General features: G+C 44.7%; 1 protein-coding gene across 1 annotated transcript in view; it reads left to right on the top strand.

Annotated features, from left to right (window-relative positions):
• The window catches only part of LOC126284762 (phosphoglycerate kinase), a 59,038-nt gene that overhangs the window by 17,464 nt on the left and 21,901 nt on the right, over positions 1–19,673 (top strand). Inside the window, exons 4-5 of the mRNA XM_049983922.1 lie at positions 129–328; positions 421–559. Coding sequence (XP_049839879.1) covers positions 129–328; positions 421–559 — 339 coding nt within the window. The remainder of the gene's footprint in view (positions 1–128; positions 329–420; positions 560–19,673) is intronic.

Raw genomic sequence — 19,673 nt, 5'->3', positions numbered from 1 at the left:
AGATAAGAAAGCTATGCTACTGCATTTTAGTGACAGTGTCCTGACTGGAGGTTTATTTTGTTATTGTGTTGGTAGATTGACTTGTTTCAAAAAATTGGAGTTATAATGATGTAATTGTTTGTTTGCAGATCAAAGCCTCCCCAGAAGATGTTGCAAAGTTCAGAGAATCTTTGAGGAAACTGGGTGATGTTTATGTAAATGATGCATTTGGAACAGCACACAGAGCGCACAGCTCTATGATGGGAGAGGGATTCGACCAGAGAGCATCGGGCTTTCTGTTGAAGAAAGAGCTGGCGTACTTTGCTAAAGCCCTCGATAACCCAGAACGGTAACTGAAATCTGTGATTCACAAATGGTTTTTAAATATTTACTCATAGTTGAAATTGACGAGTGTGCTTCTACATAGTTTTTCAATTTCAGCCCCTTCTTAGCAATTCTGGGAGGTGCAAAGGTAGCAGACAAAATCCAACTAATAGAAAATTTGCTTGATAAAGTAAATGAGATGATAATTGGAGGAGGTATGGCTTACACATTCCTGAAAGTCTTGAAGGGAATGCAGGTAATAATGTTGATCATCTGGTCACAGTAAGACCAAAATGTAAAATACTACTTTGTGTTTGAGCAGTTTTCTATCTTAGCTACAACAGATTCTTTGCTCAGAGCACTTTGGCTCATTATATTGTAGTGTCTGTTCTTTGTAATACAATATACTAAACTCTCTGCAACAGTGTGATAGACTAGAATGTCCTAGAATATCATGGGGAGAAAAACTACTTCAACCTGAAGTTTCTAGAAGAAAGTAAATTCCTAATTTTGCCATCAGCATCTCAGTATTCAAAGTCAGTGATGTACCCAAGACAGTAATGAGTATATAGCATATTAAGTAAATGAAATGAAATGAGCAAAGTGAGAGTGCAATAGAAAAATCACTTATGTTTTTCTGTTACGTGACAGATATGTTGTTCAAATTCCATTATAATTTATTTCTGGATTCTCTTATACAATGTTGAGATGGATCCTCTGATCATTAGTATTCCAAAAAGTAACTTTGAGGCACATTTTTTTCTGGGCGTCAAACCTTTATGTACAAAAATTAAAGATCTACACAGTTCAGTGAATATTATCCAAATTATGTTTGTTCTACAAGAACTCTGTTACCATGAGTTCTAACACACAGCTGCAGTACTTTACAAACATCAAATGTAGGACTCCCATCTGTTGGCTATGACTGACTATTACAGTATACACAGTGTCACACTTTGCTTCGTTAGTTTGTCCATGTTTTGATGATGCTGATTCTGCAACTGTTGTTCAATTAACGAAAAGCCAGTCCAGTTATTTAAATAGTAAGTTATTAATTACACAACCAGTTTTGACCTTCATATTAGGCTATTTTGATGAACCTTCTGCCAATCACTTAAATGTGATTTGCAGTGTATCCATGTAGATGTAGATATTATCAAGTGTATCTGAAACTGCCAAATATTGTTATATAATATGATGGGTCTGTAGATGCTTCTTATATAATAGGAAATGAGATAGTACTTACATATGTAAACTCAGTGCAGAAAGAATAAACAACTTACATTATTCTGTAGGGAAGCTACATAAAATGATAAAAACAGTAAATTGCGTGAATTTAAAAATGTTTCATGCTCAAGAGATCACAAGAAAAATGGATGTGTTGTAATTATAAAAACTGTACAGTCAGATACATTAAAACTGTTAACATGCTTTAGCTTAAAAAGATTTAAGTACTGGCACATTTCAGAATTGTAAGTGTGCATTTTTCAAATGAAATGCTGAAAGTAATTATTTGGAATCAATAAAAATGTAATATAGTTGCAGTGAACTAGGTATCAAAGTTGAGTGTAAAGGTATGATCTCTAATGAGTAAAATTTAAACCATCAGTAACTGTTGTGGGCTGTAGTCCAGTCCAATAGTTAATGTTACAGACAAACCTAACAACTTATTTGGGAAAAATAACTCAATGAAGTACTAAAAGATCATTGTACCTTCCTAAACAATTACTCTGTACAAACAACTAAGAACTTACAGAAACAATTTTACACATTTGTGTAACTGCTAACACTCTGTATAGGAAGAATGCATGCTAATATTTCTGTAAACAAATAACAACTTACTAAAACTAGTTTGCTGATGCACAAGACACTTTCCTGTGGGACAATCATAGAAATTGCAGAGTTATTTGAAATCATACTACAGTACCAATCACACTAAAGTACTATTACTGTGTTTTGAGACAAGATCTACCTTCAAAAGATGCATTAGATATGGGATCTCTGTTGGCAGGTATACTGGCAAATTCTGAAATTAACACTTGTATAGTGTGCTTCTTGTGTTAGTCCATGGCTCATAAGAAATTGACCAACTCGCAAATGCATTTAGTCAAATGCACAATCATATTACTTTCACGGTCGAGCACCATCGAAATAACAGTATTCATTTCTTAGATCTTTCCAGCAGTATGACTGAACACTGACATGTTAATGATAAACCGTAATCTCCTGATGCTGTTATTCCAGGTGCATCTTGTCATATTGCTCAAAATAAAATGGCCTTTTTTCATCTAGCAATCAACAGACTGCTTAAATTGCCTCTACATACCAAGGAAGTTGAATGAATTTGGCTGGTTGCAAAATATAGCACAGAATAATGGCTATTGTAGCATGGTTGTTGATAAATGTTAAATTTGACTAGTGTAGAAATGGATCAGTTGATCCAAAATGTAGTACTACATAAAAAAAGTGTGTTGTTGCTCTTCAGTGACCAGGTCTCATAAAGACTAAGTAATGTTTAAAAAAAATATAATATACAAATTGCACATAAATCTCAACTGTCACATTTATGCTTTTTAATACGCGTCATTAACACATGTGGTGTATATCAAAATAATAGCAGTGTACAAAATTCACTGCTGTGACTGTAAGGCAAATTACATCAGGCATACTGGAAGAAATTTCAAAATGTGATATGAGGAACAGGTGGCACTAAAAAGAAAAACATAGGAAGTAAATGCAAATTTTCAGCTCACCTTATACAAAATAGTCACAAGGTACACCGTATAAAAAAAAATCTTGTAGTCCTTCATACAGGGAAAGGGAGAAATTTACACTCACCTGAAAAAAGCCAAGACAAAGATGCTTAATGATAAACCGTAATCTCCTGATGCTGTTATTCCAGGTGCATCTTTCCTGCAACATAATGTAAGTTGTATATTATTTCTGCTAATGTATTGTACGACTGATCAACCAGAACATTATGACAACTAAACCACTATTGATATAAATCCCTCCAGTTGATGGCAGCAACGTCACCTGGCGAGGAATGGCTGCTAGTCAGACACATGCACTATGCTTGTAGTATCAGTGAGTGTGCTGTCTGTGTGTAGAATAGGGAAGGTGCTTGATCTATGCGAGTTTGATTGAGGGTAAATTTTAGTTGCCCAAAGGCTTGGCATGGCATTTCAGAAGCTACATGACTTTGGGGTGTTCTAAGAGTGCTGTGGTGAGTGCCTTAACATGTGCCAAAACTAAGGTGAAACCACATCCAGATGTTGTGGGATTGGGCAGCCACCTCTCATTGCAGATGTTAGACAGGCTGCAAACTTTGGTGCAATTAACATCAGACTTCAATAGTGGACAAAGTAAAAGTGTGTTTACACAGTGCACCAAACACTTGTAACAATTCTGCAGCTGACTACCCATGCATGTGCCAATGTTAACGACATCGATAACTATGACTGAAATGGGCACATGACCATTGACGCTGGACAGCGTGTTGCATAGTCTGATGAATCCTGATACATTCATCATCATGCCATTGGGAGGTCACGAATCTGTTATCATCTAGGGGAACAGCTCCTCGATACATGTACCGCTGGACACACACAAGCTGGCAGCAGCTCCATCGTGCTCTGGGGCACATTCATGTAGGCATCCATGGGTCTGATGGAGCTCGTGCAAGATACCACGATGGCAAGGAGTATCGTACATTGGTTGCAGACCACACACACTCTGTCATGATGATGATGTTTCCAGACAGTAGTGGCAGTTTTCAACAAAATAGTGCGCCATGTCATGTGGCCAGTAGTGTGAGTGGTTCAAGGAACACAGTGGTGAGTTTAAATTGATGTGCTGAGTACCCATCTTGCCACATTTGAACCTGATCAACCACATCTGGGATGTGACTGAACGTGGCGTCAGAGCTCATCAACCCCCTCCCAATAATTTACAGGAATTAGATGACTTGTGTGTGCAGATTTGTGTAAAAGTATTCTATCTCATCCCCTGTTTAAAAAATCTGTCCCCATGACAGTATTTATTAACATTTCATAAGTTACAGATACACATAATAATGGCCTGATACAAAGGTTGAAACCAGTTATATGTACTTAACAAAGTTCTACACATTTTGTTTTGTGTCCCATTATTCTTTCAAAGTATGGACCATAACAGTCCAGTTGAACAGGAAAGCAAAGGAAATGTTAAGGATCTTTAGACGTTACTATACCTTACTATATTATATGCCAAAGTTGGCTCTCAAGGATTACATACGTAGCTGAATTTTTACCAGCAAAATACATTGACTTTTATTAAATTTCAGTTATGTTTTATGAAATTAGTTGACAGTTACTGTCTTGTTTTAAAAATGGTTCAAATGGCTCTGAGCACTATGGGACTCAACGTCTGAGGTCAGGGACTCAACGTCTGAGGTCATTAGTCCCCTAGAACTTAAAACTAGTTAAACCTAACTAACCTAAGGACATCACACGTATCCATGCCCAAGGCAGGATTCGAACCTGCGACCGTAGCAATCTTGCGGTTCCAGACTGCAGCGCCTAGAACTGCACGGCCACTTCGGCCTGCTGTCTTGTTTTAGAAAGTGATAATTTTAGTTTGTTTCTGTAGACATTGATGTGATTAGTTTCATAAATATGTTTTGAACTTTATTGTAGTAATTACAATAGCTCAAAATAAATATTTAAAGTTCATTCAGTTTCCCATTTTTGAATAAAATGTGGAAAAATTGACAAATCTTCATTGCAAAATCGATTTTGATTGACAGTTTCACACATGAAATAATAAAGACCTCACATCCCAGCTACTGTAGTGAACCTACCAGTACTGCATGTCACTAAAAGCTGTATCAAACTGTCAAATATTCCTGATACAATATTATGAAAAGGATAGTTGCTGCCCACCATATAGCAAAGATGCTGAGTCGCAGATAGGCACAACAAAAAGACTGTCACAAAATGAGCTTTCAGTTAACAAGGTCTTTGTCGCCACACCTATTGCGTTGAGTGGAATTCTGTCAGCACCCTGATACATCTACATCTACATCTACGTGATTACTCTGCTATTCACAATAAAGAGCCTGGTAGAGGGTTGAATGAACAACCTTTCAGCGGTCTCTCTACCATTCCACTCTCTAACAGCACTTGGGGAAAATAAGCACTTAAATTTTTATGTGGAAGCCATGATTTCTCTTATTTTATTGTGATGATCATTTCTCCCCTATGTAGGTGGGTGCCAAAAAAAATGTTTTCGCAATCGGAGGAGAAAACTGGTGATTGAAATTTCATGAGGAGATCCCATCGCAACGAAAGATGCCTTTGTTTTAAAGATTGCCCCTCCAATTCACGTATCATGTCTGTGACACTATCTCCCCTATTTCACGATAATACAAACGAGCTGCCCTTCTTTGTGCTTTTTCGATGTCATCCATCAGTCCCACCTGATGCAGATCCCACACCGCGCAGCAATACTCCAGAATAGGGTGGACAAGCGTGGTGTAAGCAGTCTCTTTAGTAGACCTGGTGCACCTTCTAAGTGTTCTGCCAATGTATCGCAGTCTTCAGTTTGCTCTACCCACAATATTACCTATGTGATCATTCCAATTTAGGTTAATGTGCCACAATTATTAAAACATGATACTGAAAAAAACTAAGAGAAGGGAAAAAAGGTCTACGTAGTCTGCTAGCTTTTGGATGAGTCTTCTCCAAAGCTGTAAAAGGTTGCAGTTGCGTGGGTAGGGCTGTGGCACCAGTGAGCTCATTTTGTTTGCAGGTGAGGGAAGGTCTGCAGAGCACTCACTGACAAGGAGTAGATTAATGAATTGGAAAGAAAAGGGGGAGGGGGTGCACCTGCAACAGAAGAAAAGGGAGACTGTGAAGATGTGGTTAGGAGTGTAGGATGAGTGAAATTAGGGTAATCATGAGCCAAGTTGGCACAGATTGAGGCCAGGAGGATTACGGAACCAAATGGTGTTTTGCAACAGTAAGTCCTATGTACAGAATTAAGAAAAGTTGGGTGTTGATGAGTGGGCTTTATACAAGGTCCAGATTGTGAAGCAGCCATTGAAATTGAGCATGGTGTTCTCAACAGCATGTTCAGCAACTGGGTTGCTAAGTGTTGATGAGTTTGATGGTGCCCCTTCGTCCAGGTTGTCAGCTGCTTGGTGGTGGTGCCTACATAAAATCCTGTGCACATTGACAGAGCACCTGGTATGACATGACTGCTTTCAAGTATGGCCCAACCTCTGGCAGAATAGGATAATCCTGTCACAAGGCTGGAGGAGGATATAGTGGGTGGGCAGGTGGATCAGACATATCTTGCTCTTGGGCCTTCCACAGAGGTTTCAACCACTGGGAAGAGATTGATAGTGGGTATGGCATAAGCATGGACAAGGATATTGCATAGATTAGATGGTCAGTGGATTACCACTTTCAGAGGGGTGGGAAGGACTGTGAATTGGATGTTCTTTTTGGACATGATGACACAGTGAAAGCCCTGGCAAAAGATATGATCCAGTTGTTACAGGCTGGTAAGATACTTTACAGAGTGCTCTTTCACAGCAGGTTTCTGGGGGTTGGTACAGGATAAAGGGTGCAGGAAGTCATCTACAGACTAGGTTTGAGGTATCGTGCTTGTCTATGAAGGCCGTAGTGAGGCCTTCAGCATACTGGGCCAAGGACTTTATCTTACTACAGATGCACTGGGTGGCTGACTATATGGGAGTGAGTTTTTGTTGCAGAAAGGGTGACAACTATCAAAGTGCAGAGGCTGTTGTGGTTAGTGGGCTTGATATGGGCAGAGGTATGGCTGGAGTTAAGAGAGAATGAGGTAAACATCCAGGAAAATAGTATGTGGGCCTGAGGAGAACCAGGTGAAACAAATGAGAAAGTATTAAGGCTGTGGAAGAATGAGGTTAGGGTGAATTTTTCCTGGAAGCTGATCAGATATTGGCAATGAATTTGAACCATACAGGGGTTTAGGGTTTTGAGTGGTTAGGGACATTTCTTTTTGATTGCTGAGTGGCGCAGGATGGTCCTAATGCCTAGCCAGCAGATGTCTTTTTTATATCCTCCCCTCAAAGGAAAAGCAGTTATCGATAACTCACTAATATGTAAAAGTATAAAAATAAACATACACTAAGGAAACAGTAGTGCCAAATGAAAGCTGAATTTAATGTATGCTTTGTGTAGATAGTAACAATTCCATCAATTTTACTGCAGTACTGTATTACTTCAATTGTATCAAATATTCCATAACTTTCTGAAGGGTGGGCATCATTGTAACTTACCACATATGTAGACACTTTGAAAAGGTGGCTAACTACATTTTTCAATTTACCCTTCAGGGTTGGTAATGGTATCAACTAACCAACTAATTGATGACTTAAGTTTCACTAGATGGTAGGAAACTCACAGTGCAGTACTTTTGCCACATTTTTATGACACGAGTTATTTCATGCATTGTTGGTGTTCATGGAAGTGTCATGCTTTTCTCTCTGTAGTTCCTCTTTTATACAGCTATTTTTGATAGTAATTATAATATTTGTGTGTTGATACTCCATAAATCTACATGCAGTACAAGGTGAAATCCAAAATTTTCGGGACTAGTGCTGCCATTTGGAAAATATGAGTAGTAGATCTTTGCATTGCTAGGTGGCGAGAGCTGCATATTTGATGAGTCAGTGTGTGGAGTGGCATTCAGCTGGGAGGACATGTTGCATGCCCACAGTGATTTCCGTAATACTGTGTCTGGTGTGTGGCGAGTTTACAATGGCTCCGCGAACAGAATAACGCTTTTGTATCAAATTCTGTGTGCATGTCGGAAAAGTGCTACTGAGACCCTTGCAATGATTCAGCAAGTGTTTGGGGGACAGAGCATGAACCGTACCTGTCTATTTGAGTGACATAGTTGGTTCAGGGCTGGCCGTACAGATATCGAAGATGATGCTCACACTAGAAGGCCTGTTAGCCACACAATGCCAGACATTGTTGCCAAACTTTAAAAATTGATTCATATGGATCAACATCGAACCATTCAAGGCCTTGCAGGTGAAGTGAGTGTTGGTTATGGGACATGTCAGTAAATGTTGACTGATGAATTGGGCATGCATCGTGTCACTGCAAAATTTGTGCCAAGGATTTTGACTGCTGATCAGAAGGCACAGCATGTTGAAGTGTGCACGGACCTTCGTCAGACTGCATATGACGATCCAACCTTCTTGTCACAGGTTATTACTGGTGACGAGAGCTGGATTTACGGTTACGACTGAGACAAAGCAACAATCATCCCAGTGGAAGAGCCTGGGCTCTCGAAGACCCAAAAAAGTGAGGCAGGTGAAGAGCAAAGTGAAGAGTATGATCATGGTTTTCTTTGATACCAAGGGAATTGTGCACAAAGAATTTGTCCCAACCAAACAGTGAATTCTGCTTACTACTGGGATGTTTTGTGACGGTGATGACAGCCTGAACTTTGGCAACAAGGGAACTGGCTGCTACATCACAACACGCACTGTAACACATCCTTGCTCACCAGGACCTTTCTGACAAAAAAAAAACATGGTGGTTGTACCCCACCCACAGTACTCGCCATATTTGGCACCTTGCGACTTCGCACTATTCTCAAAACTGAAACTCACGTTGAAAGGCCATTGGTTCAACACTCTAGAGAGGATTTGAGAAGCATCGCTGGTGGTGTGTCAACACCCTCAAAGAACAGGACCACCAGAAAACTGTTGACCAGTGACAGAAGTGCTGGGACTGGTGTGTACGTGTGGATGGGAACTATTTAGAGGGTGATGATGACCATTGGTCCAAAGGTAAGGTTTTCAACAGATGGCAGCACTAGTCCAAAAATTTTGGATAGCGCCTCATATTACTTTTTATTCAAATAGAATTTTCTATACTTAGACAGATTCCTTTGTGGCTAGTGTGCTAATCTGTTCTTTTTCTCCGTTCAGTATGTTTCGCCAAAAAGGAAAAACAGAAGAAGACTGTTACCAAATATTTGTTGATGAAATTCTTTCTAGTGACAACAGTGTTGACTTACTTGACTTAGTTCTTTCTACTCTGAGGTGGCACCATTTAGAGCCCTCCATCTGACCCTGTTTGTTGCCATATTCTTGATGTTACTCCAGAAGTGACCAACGGCTGCCACCCCAACTTCAACAGTTCTATACCAGATCAACCTTTGTCAGCCTCTCCTCCTTGCGGGTTCCATTCTAAAGCTTGCTTTGGAATATGTTGCTGGCCTCTTCTCAGGAGGATATAAAATGTAGACTGGCAATGGCAAGGAAAGCGTTTCTTAAGAAGAGAAATTTGTTAACATTGAGCATAGTTTTAAGTGTCAGGAAGTCGTTTCTCAAAGTATTTGTATGGAGTGTAGCCATGTATGGAAGTGAAACGATAAATAGTTTAGACAAGAAGAGAATATAACCTTTCGAAATGTGGCGCTACAGAAGAATGCTGAAGATTAGATGGGTAGATCACATAACTAACGAGGAAGTATTGAATAGAAATGAGGAGAAGAGAAGTTTGTGCCACAAGTTGACTAGAAGAAGGGATCGGTTGGTAGTTCATGTTCTGAGGCATCAAGGGATCACCAATTTAGTACTGGAGGGCAGCGTGGAGGGTAAAAATCGTAGAGGGAGACCAAGAGATGAATACACTAAACAGATTCAGAAGGATGTAGGTTGCAGTAGGTACTGGGAGATGAAGCAGCTTGCGCAGAATAGAGTAGCATGGAGAGCTGCATCAAACCAGTCTCAGGACTGAAGACCACAACAACAACAACTCTTCTCAGGGTGTGTCTAGCCCATCTCCATTTCCTTTCTTTTACGGGTATCTCGGCTTTCCATAGTTGGGTGTGTTGCCATAATTCCTGGTTTGAGATATTTGGCCAGTGTACTTCCAGTATAGTCCTCAAACATTTATGAAGGTTTGTACTCCTGTTACAATTTGTGCTGTCACCTTCCACGTCTCACACCACTGAAAAGATTTTACATGTGAGTCAAAGATTTTAAGCTTTACCTTCAACAATATTTCACAAGGTGTCCAAACTGGTCGCAGCTTTTGCCTTTTTGATCCTACATTCGACATCTTCTGTTGCCCCTCCAATTTTGGAAACAATATTTCCCAGATAACAAAACCTCTCCAGCTGCTCAATCTCCTTTTCTTTTACAGCTAGTGCATTCTTGTTCTTACTGGTCACTTCTGCAGTCAGCACCTCTTCTGTTTCGCACGTCAAGAACACCTCCACATCTGGCTAATTGCAAAATGATCGATCTGATTTTGTGTCGTGCCATCTTGTGAGAGCCATGTTATTTTTTGGCAGCATTTGTGTGGGAACACTGATCCTCCAATAACCAAGCTGTTGTTTAGGCACATAACAATAAAATGCCCTGTTGTCATTTTGGACTCCAGCACCGTGTTTTCCCGTAACTTTCTCTAACCCTTTATTTTCACAATCAGTGTTATCATTGAGGTCTCACATCACAATTTTTATGTCTTCTTTTTGATCCTGGCTAGAACCTCTTCCAATTGTCCATAGAAGTTGCCCTTTTCTTGGGTGTCTGCATGTTCTGTGGGTGCATAACAGTGCACAAGATATGTTTCTTACTCAGGTCTCAAATTGTACTGTAATAATATGATCTGAGATTAGCTTTCACTCTAATAAGCTTCTCCTTTCTTCTCTTGTCATTAGTATACCCACTTCATTTTTGTGGTATTTTCTTCCCTGTTTCCCTGAATACAGATGTGTCTTCCCATCTCCCAGCCCGAATTCCCCAAAACCATTCTATCACATTTCGCTCAGTCCAAGTATCACCAATTCTTATCGTTCCATCTCCCTAGATACTTGTTCAAGATTTCCTTACTCAAACATCATTCTTACATTCCAAAACCAATTCTTGTTCTTGTTTTCAAACCAAAGGTCATCAACAAGGTGTCCATCTGGTTTGCTCTCTTAAATGTTTCAGTAATGGTATAAAATCTTCACAAGGCAGAGTTGTTAGCTCCACACCAAGCTCACAATCTGGAGGACCAGGATTTGTATTAGATTTACTCCCCTAGGGAAGCTGGCTTCACTACACCTCAAGAGCCCTCCTTGCCCTATGTTGTGAGAAACACTTCGTCTGGCTCCTCAGTAGAGACCAGTCTGGCTTGGGTGACCCTACCAGTAGCTATGCTAATGCTAGCACAGCTCTCAACTTCATGGAAGCACGCAAGCCCTCCTGCCTGGCACTGAAGGTGCCTACTACAAGACAGTGTCCCCTGGGAGGGGACAACAGTGTTGACAGTGAGGAAAATGATGACAGACCTAACATTCACTTTTGTTGAGAGATGTAAAAACAGTTGGCTCCAGTAGTAATTTCAGTGGCTGCTACTTCATCCTTTGTATACAAATATAATTTGTCATCTCATATCAAGGCACACAAGCCATTAATAGAAGAAAGTATTTGCCATGAAAGCAGTAAACATCAGCTTATTCGTTCGTCTAAAAAGTTTGCAGTTCAAGAAAAAACCTGCTCCAAACTGTGTGGATATGTTCAGTGAAAAGTACCTTCCTGCCTGAGAGCAGGCGAAAACAGCTTCAAGAGATACCACACAAATTAAAAGAAAGTTATACCAAAGGTGAACCACCAACTATTGAACTTGTATACTGTATTGGGGTGATGGTTGTTGTTGAGGTTGATTTTTTTTCAAACCTACTGTAGAAAACATACCACAATAATAAAACTAAAACTTTACAAATGAATCAAATTTGAAATATGTAAATTATTGTTCATGCCCCTTTAGGATAAATTTTTGTAATATTTACCTGCCTCTCAAAAAGTTAAGAGATAGTGTTTACAAAAAATATTTCATCATACACTGAAAATTATCTGTTCCTTAATCTAATAGTTATGCTTTCATTTATATTTCCAGCTACAATTTGTTCTTTACATACATGGGTTGGGTGATTTGGGTTTGTATATGACAAAGTTACATAGTAAAACAAAGATAGAAAATTGTCAAGAATACTTAATTTGATCAGTGAAACTATCAAGAATGAATTAAAGAGCAGTACACCTTCGCTGTAAATTTTGAAGGTACCAGTTTCGATGTTACATTACATTGTGGTCATTGAATGAGCCATAATAAGATATTCGCTGTCTACAGATCTCTACAACGTGATTACTTTGTGTACTTACTGACCTACTGACTCTTCACTGGCCCTTGCAATATTAATTCATTTTACATGCTGCAAATATGTCCCCTTCTTCTTCACTCTGCTCCATCACCAATCTCTGTGAAACTCATGTCCAATGAAAAAGTGGTTGTTGGCACCCACTGGGTTCCCAGCCAGTACTGGCATTGCTTCCCCTTCCACATGCCAGCTTCTGTCCTCAAGTCTTCATCTCCTCTTTTATGGTTGCTTTTGACACTGTTACTAGTCTCTCTATGCTGAAGAGTTTGATGTGTACAGGGTGATTGGGTTAAGGTTAGTTACAATCACCTGCATGCACCTTCTGGTAAAGGCCAGGATCAGAGAGGGATGACTGCCTGAGTTTGTACCTTCTCAGTTGCCAATTGATGACTGTACTTGGTGTCTAGGGAATGTGACCTGAGATGTGTACAATCTCTTAAGGCAGAATAGTATACCTGTGTGGAATCATCCACTCCCTCCCAGAAGGCAGTAGTGCTCTATTGGAAATGCTGGCAATTGTGGAGATCAAACTGAAATGAGTACACCAAACCTATTCAACATCCGCCCAACAAATAGAAATTGAATGAAACAAAGGAAATGATAAATTTTCCAGTTGAACCTCACTACCTAGTAGTATCACACATGGAAAGCAGGTAGAGTTCCGTTAAAGTAAATCAGTTCATCATTTCCCCCCTGTGGGTTCGGGGGTAAGAATAGGCCCACGGTATTCCTGCCTGTCGTAAGAGGTGACTAAAAGGAGTCTCAAACGTTTTGGCCTTGTGAGATGGTCCCCTAACGGGTTTGACCTCCATCCTTCTAAATTTTCCGAAGAGCGAGCCGATTGGGGAAGGGCGCCTTACAAGGAGCGATGTGTCCATCTTGCATTACCATCTCTAGCCAGGTTTGTCGTCATCGCTTAGCAGTCCCGCTCACCTACCATCTCTTGGGCGTGGATTTGTTCTTGGGTGCAGTTTATTGCAGTCTGCTATGCTGTGTCGCTTTATGCGCCAATGACGATATTGGACCACATCACCTGAAATCCAGCACGGTAGCCAGTCCGTTGTGGTGGGGCCGCCATGTACCCTGACTACACAGGGATCGCTCTGCTGATGCCAGCGCCGTTAACTCCCCACGTATGCCAAGGAGTAGATGCCTATCTCCTTGGGGCATTGGGACTCCCGACAATGGCCATCCTGCCAGGTGGTCATTGCTGAGGCTGGGTGGCGCCCGTGGGGAGGGCCCTTGGTCGGAGTGGGTGGCATCAGGGCGGATGACCCGCAATGAAGCGTGGTACATCATCTCTTGCTGGCGGCCAGCCGCCAGCAGTCTCTAAGCGTTCCAGGGCTCAATACAATGCAACTACATATGACCCCAAATCGTTCCCCTCCCTGGCTACACCATGGGAGGAACGAAAGACTAAGGATGCCAGCGAACCATACTCGCCCCGCTACCTGGTGTGTACGAGAGCTGATGGTGAATCCTTTACATCCATGAAGCCTCAGTTCTTCGTCGAGCACTTAGAGGACAAGTTCGGGGAGGTGGAGGGCTTGTCCAAAATGCGCTCGGGCTCGGTTTTGATCAAATCGGCGTCCTCCGCCCAGTCCCGCCGGTTACTCGATTGTACCAAGCTGGGGGATGTTCCGGTTACAATCACGCCCCATAAGAGTCTTAATATGGTCCAGGGCATAATATTCCATCGGGACCTTCTATTGCAGTCCGATGACGAGCTTCGCACCAATTTAGAACGGCGAGGTGTTCACTTCGTCCAGCGCATACATCGTGGTCCAAGGGATAAGCAGGTTGCCACCGGTGCCTTCATCTTGGCCTTCGAGGGTGATACTTTACCTGCGAAGGTCAAGGTGATGGTCTATCGTTGTGACGTCAAGCCATATATCCCTCCCCCGATGCGGTGCTTTAAGTGCTGGAAGTTCGGGCATATGTCTTCCCGCTGTACTTCCAGCCTCACATGTCGAGATTGTGGACGCCCATCACATCCCAATACTCCATGTGCTCCGCCTCCCATCTGTGTAAACTGCGGAGAGCACCACTCGCCTTGCTCGCCGGACTGCAGGATCTTCCAGAAAGAGCGCAAAATCATGGAGTATAAGACCCTGGACCGCCTGACATACACTGAGGCCAGACAGAAGTTCGAACGCCTCCATCCTGTTCGAATGACTGCCTCTTACACCGCGGCTGCTACTGTTATGGCCCCATTAGCTCTCCCTCAGACTGCCACCTCTCAGAGCCGGAATGCTACACCTGCCCCCTTGATGGTGGGGGGCACTTCACTCCCTGCTGCTCCTGCACTACCTGCCTCAGGAGCAACAACCCCCCAACCATCGGGGACATCAGTCCCCACTTCTAAGCTGGGGAAGCCTCAAACTTCCCCGGCTCGAATAGCACGGAAAGGGTCCCTTGGGTCCCTTCCTTCCCAGGTTTCCGCCTCTGGGAAGGGTGACGTCAGCCAATGGAAGAAAAGCAGACCAGCGGCTGGTCGCAGGGCTTCCCGCTCCTCCTCCGTCCCGGAGACTGACTTGCTGGAGCCCTCCCAGCCAATGAAACCCAAGGACCAGAGAGACAAGACGAAGAAGAAGACCTCTAAGGCCAAGGAACACGCGGTGGCATCCACCCCACTGCTCCCTACAGGCTCTGCGTCCAAGGATAAGGTGGAGATCCGGGCGTCCGCTGAGGACCTGGATCTCGCCGGACCCTCGGACACCATGGAAGCAGATTGTACTGGTCCTCCATAGGTGGCAGCAGGTGACCCAGTGGCGTGATCTGCCTCCTCGGCCCCTTCACGCCTTTTTCGGACCTGGACAAAGCGATACTCCAGTGGAACTGCAGCGCTTTTTTCCACCACCTTGCTGAGCTTCGCCAACTCATCAGCAGTCACCCTTTCCTCTGCATTGCCCTACAGGAAACTTGGTTTCCGGCAATGCGGACCCCTGCCTACGTGGGTATCGGGGTTATTACAAGAATCGGGCAGCTTATGAGAGGGTATCTGGTGGAGTCTGCGTCTACATCCTTAACTCTGTCTACAGCGAATGTGTACCTCTTCACACACCTTTAGAGGCTGTCGCTGTAAGGATGTGGACGCCTCAGCCTATTACTGTCTGCAGTTTGTATCTTCCGCCAGATGGTGATGTCTCGCGTCATGTGTTGGCAGCATTGATAGCACAACTGCCTCCTCCTTTTGTGTTACTGGGCGACCTTAACGCCCATAACCCCCTGTGGGGTAGCGCCGCGACTACTGGCCGGGGTAGAGATGTCGAGACTCTTCTCTCGCAGCTTGACCTCTGCCTCTTAAACACGGGAGATCCGACACATTTCAGCGTAGTCCATGGCACATTTTCGGCCATCGACCTTTCTATCTGCAGCCCCGGACTTTCACCATCCATCCACTGGAGTGTCCATGACGACTTATGTGGTAGTGACCATTTCCCATCTTTCTGTCACTACCACAGCGTCACTCTTCTGAACGCCCCTCCAGATGGGCTCTGAATAAGGCTGATTGGGGCTTATTCTCCTCTCACGCCACTATCGCACCTCCTTCCCATGACACCATTGATGCGGTGGTTCAGTCGGTCACCACCGGCATCGTTTCTGCGGCGGCATCTGCGATTCCCTGTTCATCCGGGTCCCCTCGGCGGAGGACTGTGCCTTGGTGGGCGCCCGAGATCGCAGAGGCGATTAGAGATGGCCGGCGGGCTCTTCAACGCCATAAGCGGCACCCGTCCTTGGAGAACCTCATCGTGTTTAAACAGCTCCGTGCCCGTGCCCGACGCCTTATTCGCCAACAGAAGCAGGAGTGCTGGGAACGGTATGTTTCCACCATTGGCGTCCATATTTCTGCATCGCAGTTTTGGGCTAAGATTAGGCGACTCCATGGCTATCGGCCGCCTGTCTCTGTCCCTGGGCTTTCGCTGAATGGAGTGGTGTGTCCTGACTCCGACACGATTGCGGACCGGTTAGCAGCGCATTTTGCTCAGTGTTCCGCATCTACGAATTACCCACTGGCCTTCCACTCCCGGAAAGAGCGGTTGGAAAGTTGGAAGCTTTCCTTTCACACGCGCCACGCGGAGTCGTACAATGCTCCTTTCAGCGACTGGGAATTCCAGAGAGCACTATCTGCTTGCCCTGATACGGCTCCTGGGCCAGACCGCATCCACAGCCAGATGCTGAAACACCTCTCTGTGAATTGCCAGTGACGCCTCCTAGATGTTTTCAACCGCATCTGGGTTGTGTTCCCGTCTCAATGGCGAGAAAGCATCGTCCTCCCTGTGTTGAAACCTGGCAAGAACCCGCTGGAGGTGGACAGCTACCGCCCCATAAGCCTCACCAACGTTCTTTGCAAGTTGCTAGAACGTATGGTGAGCCGGAGGTTGAGTTGGCTCCTCGAGTCTCGAGGCCTTCTGGCTACGTCTCAGGGTCGGTTCCGTAAAGGCCGCTCTGCCGTCGATAATCTGGTCTCCCTAGAGTCTGCTGTCCGTACAGCCTTTGCACGCCGCCAACATCTGGTTGCCATCTCTTCGACATGCGGAAGGCGTACAATACGACTTGGCGATATCACATCCTGGCCACACTTCATGGGTGGGGTCTTAGGGGCCCGCTCCCGATTTTTATTCAGAATTTTCTGTCGTCTCGTTCCTTCCGCGTGCAAGTTGCTGCGTCCCACAGTTCCTCCCGGGTCCAGGAGAACGGGGTCCCACAGGGGTCTGTCCTCAGTGTCTCCCTGTTTTTAATTGCGATCAATGGACTCGCTGAGGCGGTGGGATCGTCCGTCGCAGCTTCGTTGTATGCAGACGACTTCTGCCTCTACTACAGCTTCGCTGGCATTGCAGTTGCTGAGCGCCAGCTGCAGGGCGCTATCCGCAAGGTGCAGTCATGGGCTGTAGCGCACGGCTTCCAGTTTTCGGCCGCTAAGACCTGCGTTATGCATTTCTGCCGGCGTAGCACGGTTCACCCTGAGCCACGCCTTTACCTTGACGGTGAACCTGTTGCTGTGGTAGAGACGCATCGGTTCTTGGGACTGGTATTTGATGCCCGGTTGACTTGGCTGCCTCATATTAGGCAGCTTAAACAAACATGCTGGCGGCATTTAAACACTCTCCGTTGCCTTAGCCACACCGGATGGGGTGCCGATCGGTCCACCCTTCTCCGGCTGTATCAAGCGCTGATCCAGTCCCCCCTTGATTATGGGTGTGTGGCTTATGGTTCGGCATCGCCATCAGCATTGCAATTGCTGGATCCCATCCATCACTGCGGGATCCGACTCGCCACAGGAGCATTTCGGACAAGCCCTGTTGACAGCTTACTTGTGGAGGCTGGTGTTCCTCCATTGCGGATCCAGCGCGACCGACTTCTGGCCGCTTATGCTGCCCACGTTTGTAGCTTGCCAGGACATCCCAACTACCGTCTCCTGTTCCCACACTCGATCGTCCATCTTCCAGACAGGCGACCCCGGTCAGGGTGTACGATCGCGGTTCGCATCCGGGCTCTACTGTGTGGGATTGAGTTTTTTCCTCTCCCGCCTGTTTTCCGGGCCAATCTCCGTCTGCCCCCTTGGTGTGTGCGCCGACCATGCATTCGGCTGGATTTGGCACAGGGTCCGAAAGACTCGGTCACTCCTCCAGCCCTCCGCCGCCGCTTTGTTTCTCTCCTTGCCGAGTTTCCCGGATCTGCCGTGGCCTATACCGACGGTTCGATGGTCTCTGGTCGCACTGGTTACGCTCTTACTCTAGAGGATCACTGTGAGCAACGGTCGCTGGCACCCGGGAACAGTGTAAACACTGCCGAGTTGGTTGCCATCTATCGCGCCCTAGAGTATATCCGCTCCCGCTCAGGTGAGTCCTTTGTCATCTGTAGTAACTCCCTGAGTGGTTTAAGAGCTCTTGACTAGTGCTTTCCTCGTTCCCGTCTGGTGATGGCCATCCACGAGTCGCTCCATGCTCTTGCCCGTTGTGGCCGCTCCGTGGTCTTTGTTTGGACCCCGGGTCATGTCGGCATCCCGGGCAATGAGCGGGTTGACGCGCTGGCTAAACAGGCAGTGAGTTCACTGGCTCTGGAACTCGGCCTTATGGAGTGTGATCTCCTGTCGCTTTTGCGCCAGAAAGTGCTTGGTGCCTGGGGTGACGAGTGGCGCACCCTGCCCACGCCCAACAAACTTCGGGGGGTGAAGGAGACGACCGGTGTGTGGCTCTCCTCCATGCGGGCCTCTTGGAAGGACTGTCATCCTCTGCCGGCTGCGCGTTGGCCACACGTGGCTGACGCACGGCCATTTGTTGCGCCGGGAGGACCCACCGCTATGTCACTGCGGGGCAGCTCTGACGGTGGTCCACATTTTGGTGGACTGCCCGCTTTTAACAGGACTCAGGCAGACGTTTGTGCTGCCTGATACCCTCCCTGCCCTTTTATGTGATGACGTTGCTATGGCGGACCTCGTGTTGAGTTTTATTCGGGCAGGGGGTTTTTATCGTATGATTTGAGTGTTTGTCCTTTTATCTCCTGTATTGACTTGGGCCTTTGGCCTGTGGTTTTAAACTGTGGGTTTTAATGTCATTTGGTGGTTGGCTTTTCCTTATTTTCGTGGTCGGCCAACCACCTTCACACTTGGTGTGATTTTAGTTCCGTTTGTCTGGTCTCTGTCTGTCTTTCTTGTATTGTCGTCCCTTGTCTCAGTTCTCCGTTTTTAACGACTGACAGTTTTTATTTCGTGTGATTTTATCGTGGAACAAGGGACTGATGACCTTAGCAGTCTGGTCCCTTCAATCCCACACCCAACCAACAAAGTTCATCATTTACCAAGGAGTGTACTAAACTGCTAGCCCAGTGATGTCATGTTCTCACATATGCAATGGATCTTTACTAATAGAGGCAGTCATTGCCTTTCAGGATAAAAAATTGTTGAAATTTATAATCCTCCATGAATATATTGTTTGTGTAGAGACTTATTACGTACTAAATTATGTGCACGGAGTTAAAACTGTCCGCCTGTCCAATACAACCTGATGTGTTGCTACTAGCAGCAACATTTCAATCATATGTGCATGTCCTGTAAAAATGCAGCCAAATGTGTAACTTGAGGCAAAGATGCACATGAGGGAGATGTGTATCACACTCTGCAATAACTGTACAGGAGACCACGCCACTTTGTCCTGCCCAGAAAATAT

Source organism: Schistocerca gregaria, chromosome 8 (genome assembly GCF_023897955.1).
Source record: "Schistocerca gregaria isolate iqSchGreg1 chromosome 8, iqSchGreg1.2, whole genome shotgun sequence".
NCBI classification, from domain to species: Eukaryota; Metazoa; Arthropoda; class Insecta; order Orthoptera; family Acrididae; genus Schistocerca; species Schistocerca gregaria.
This window is presented reverse-complemented; position numbering and strand designations above follow the sequence as displayed.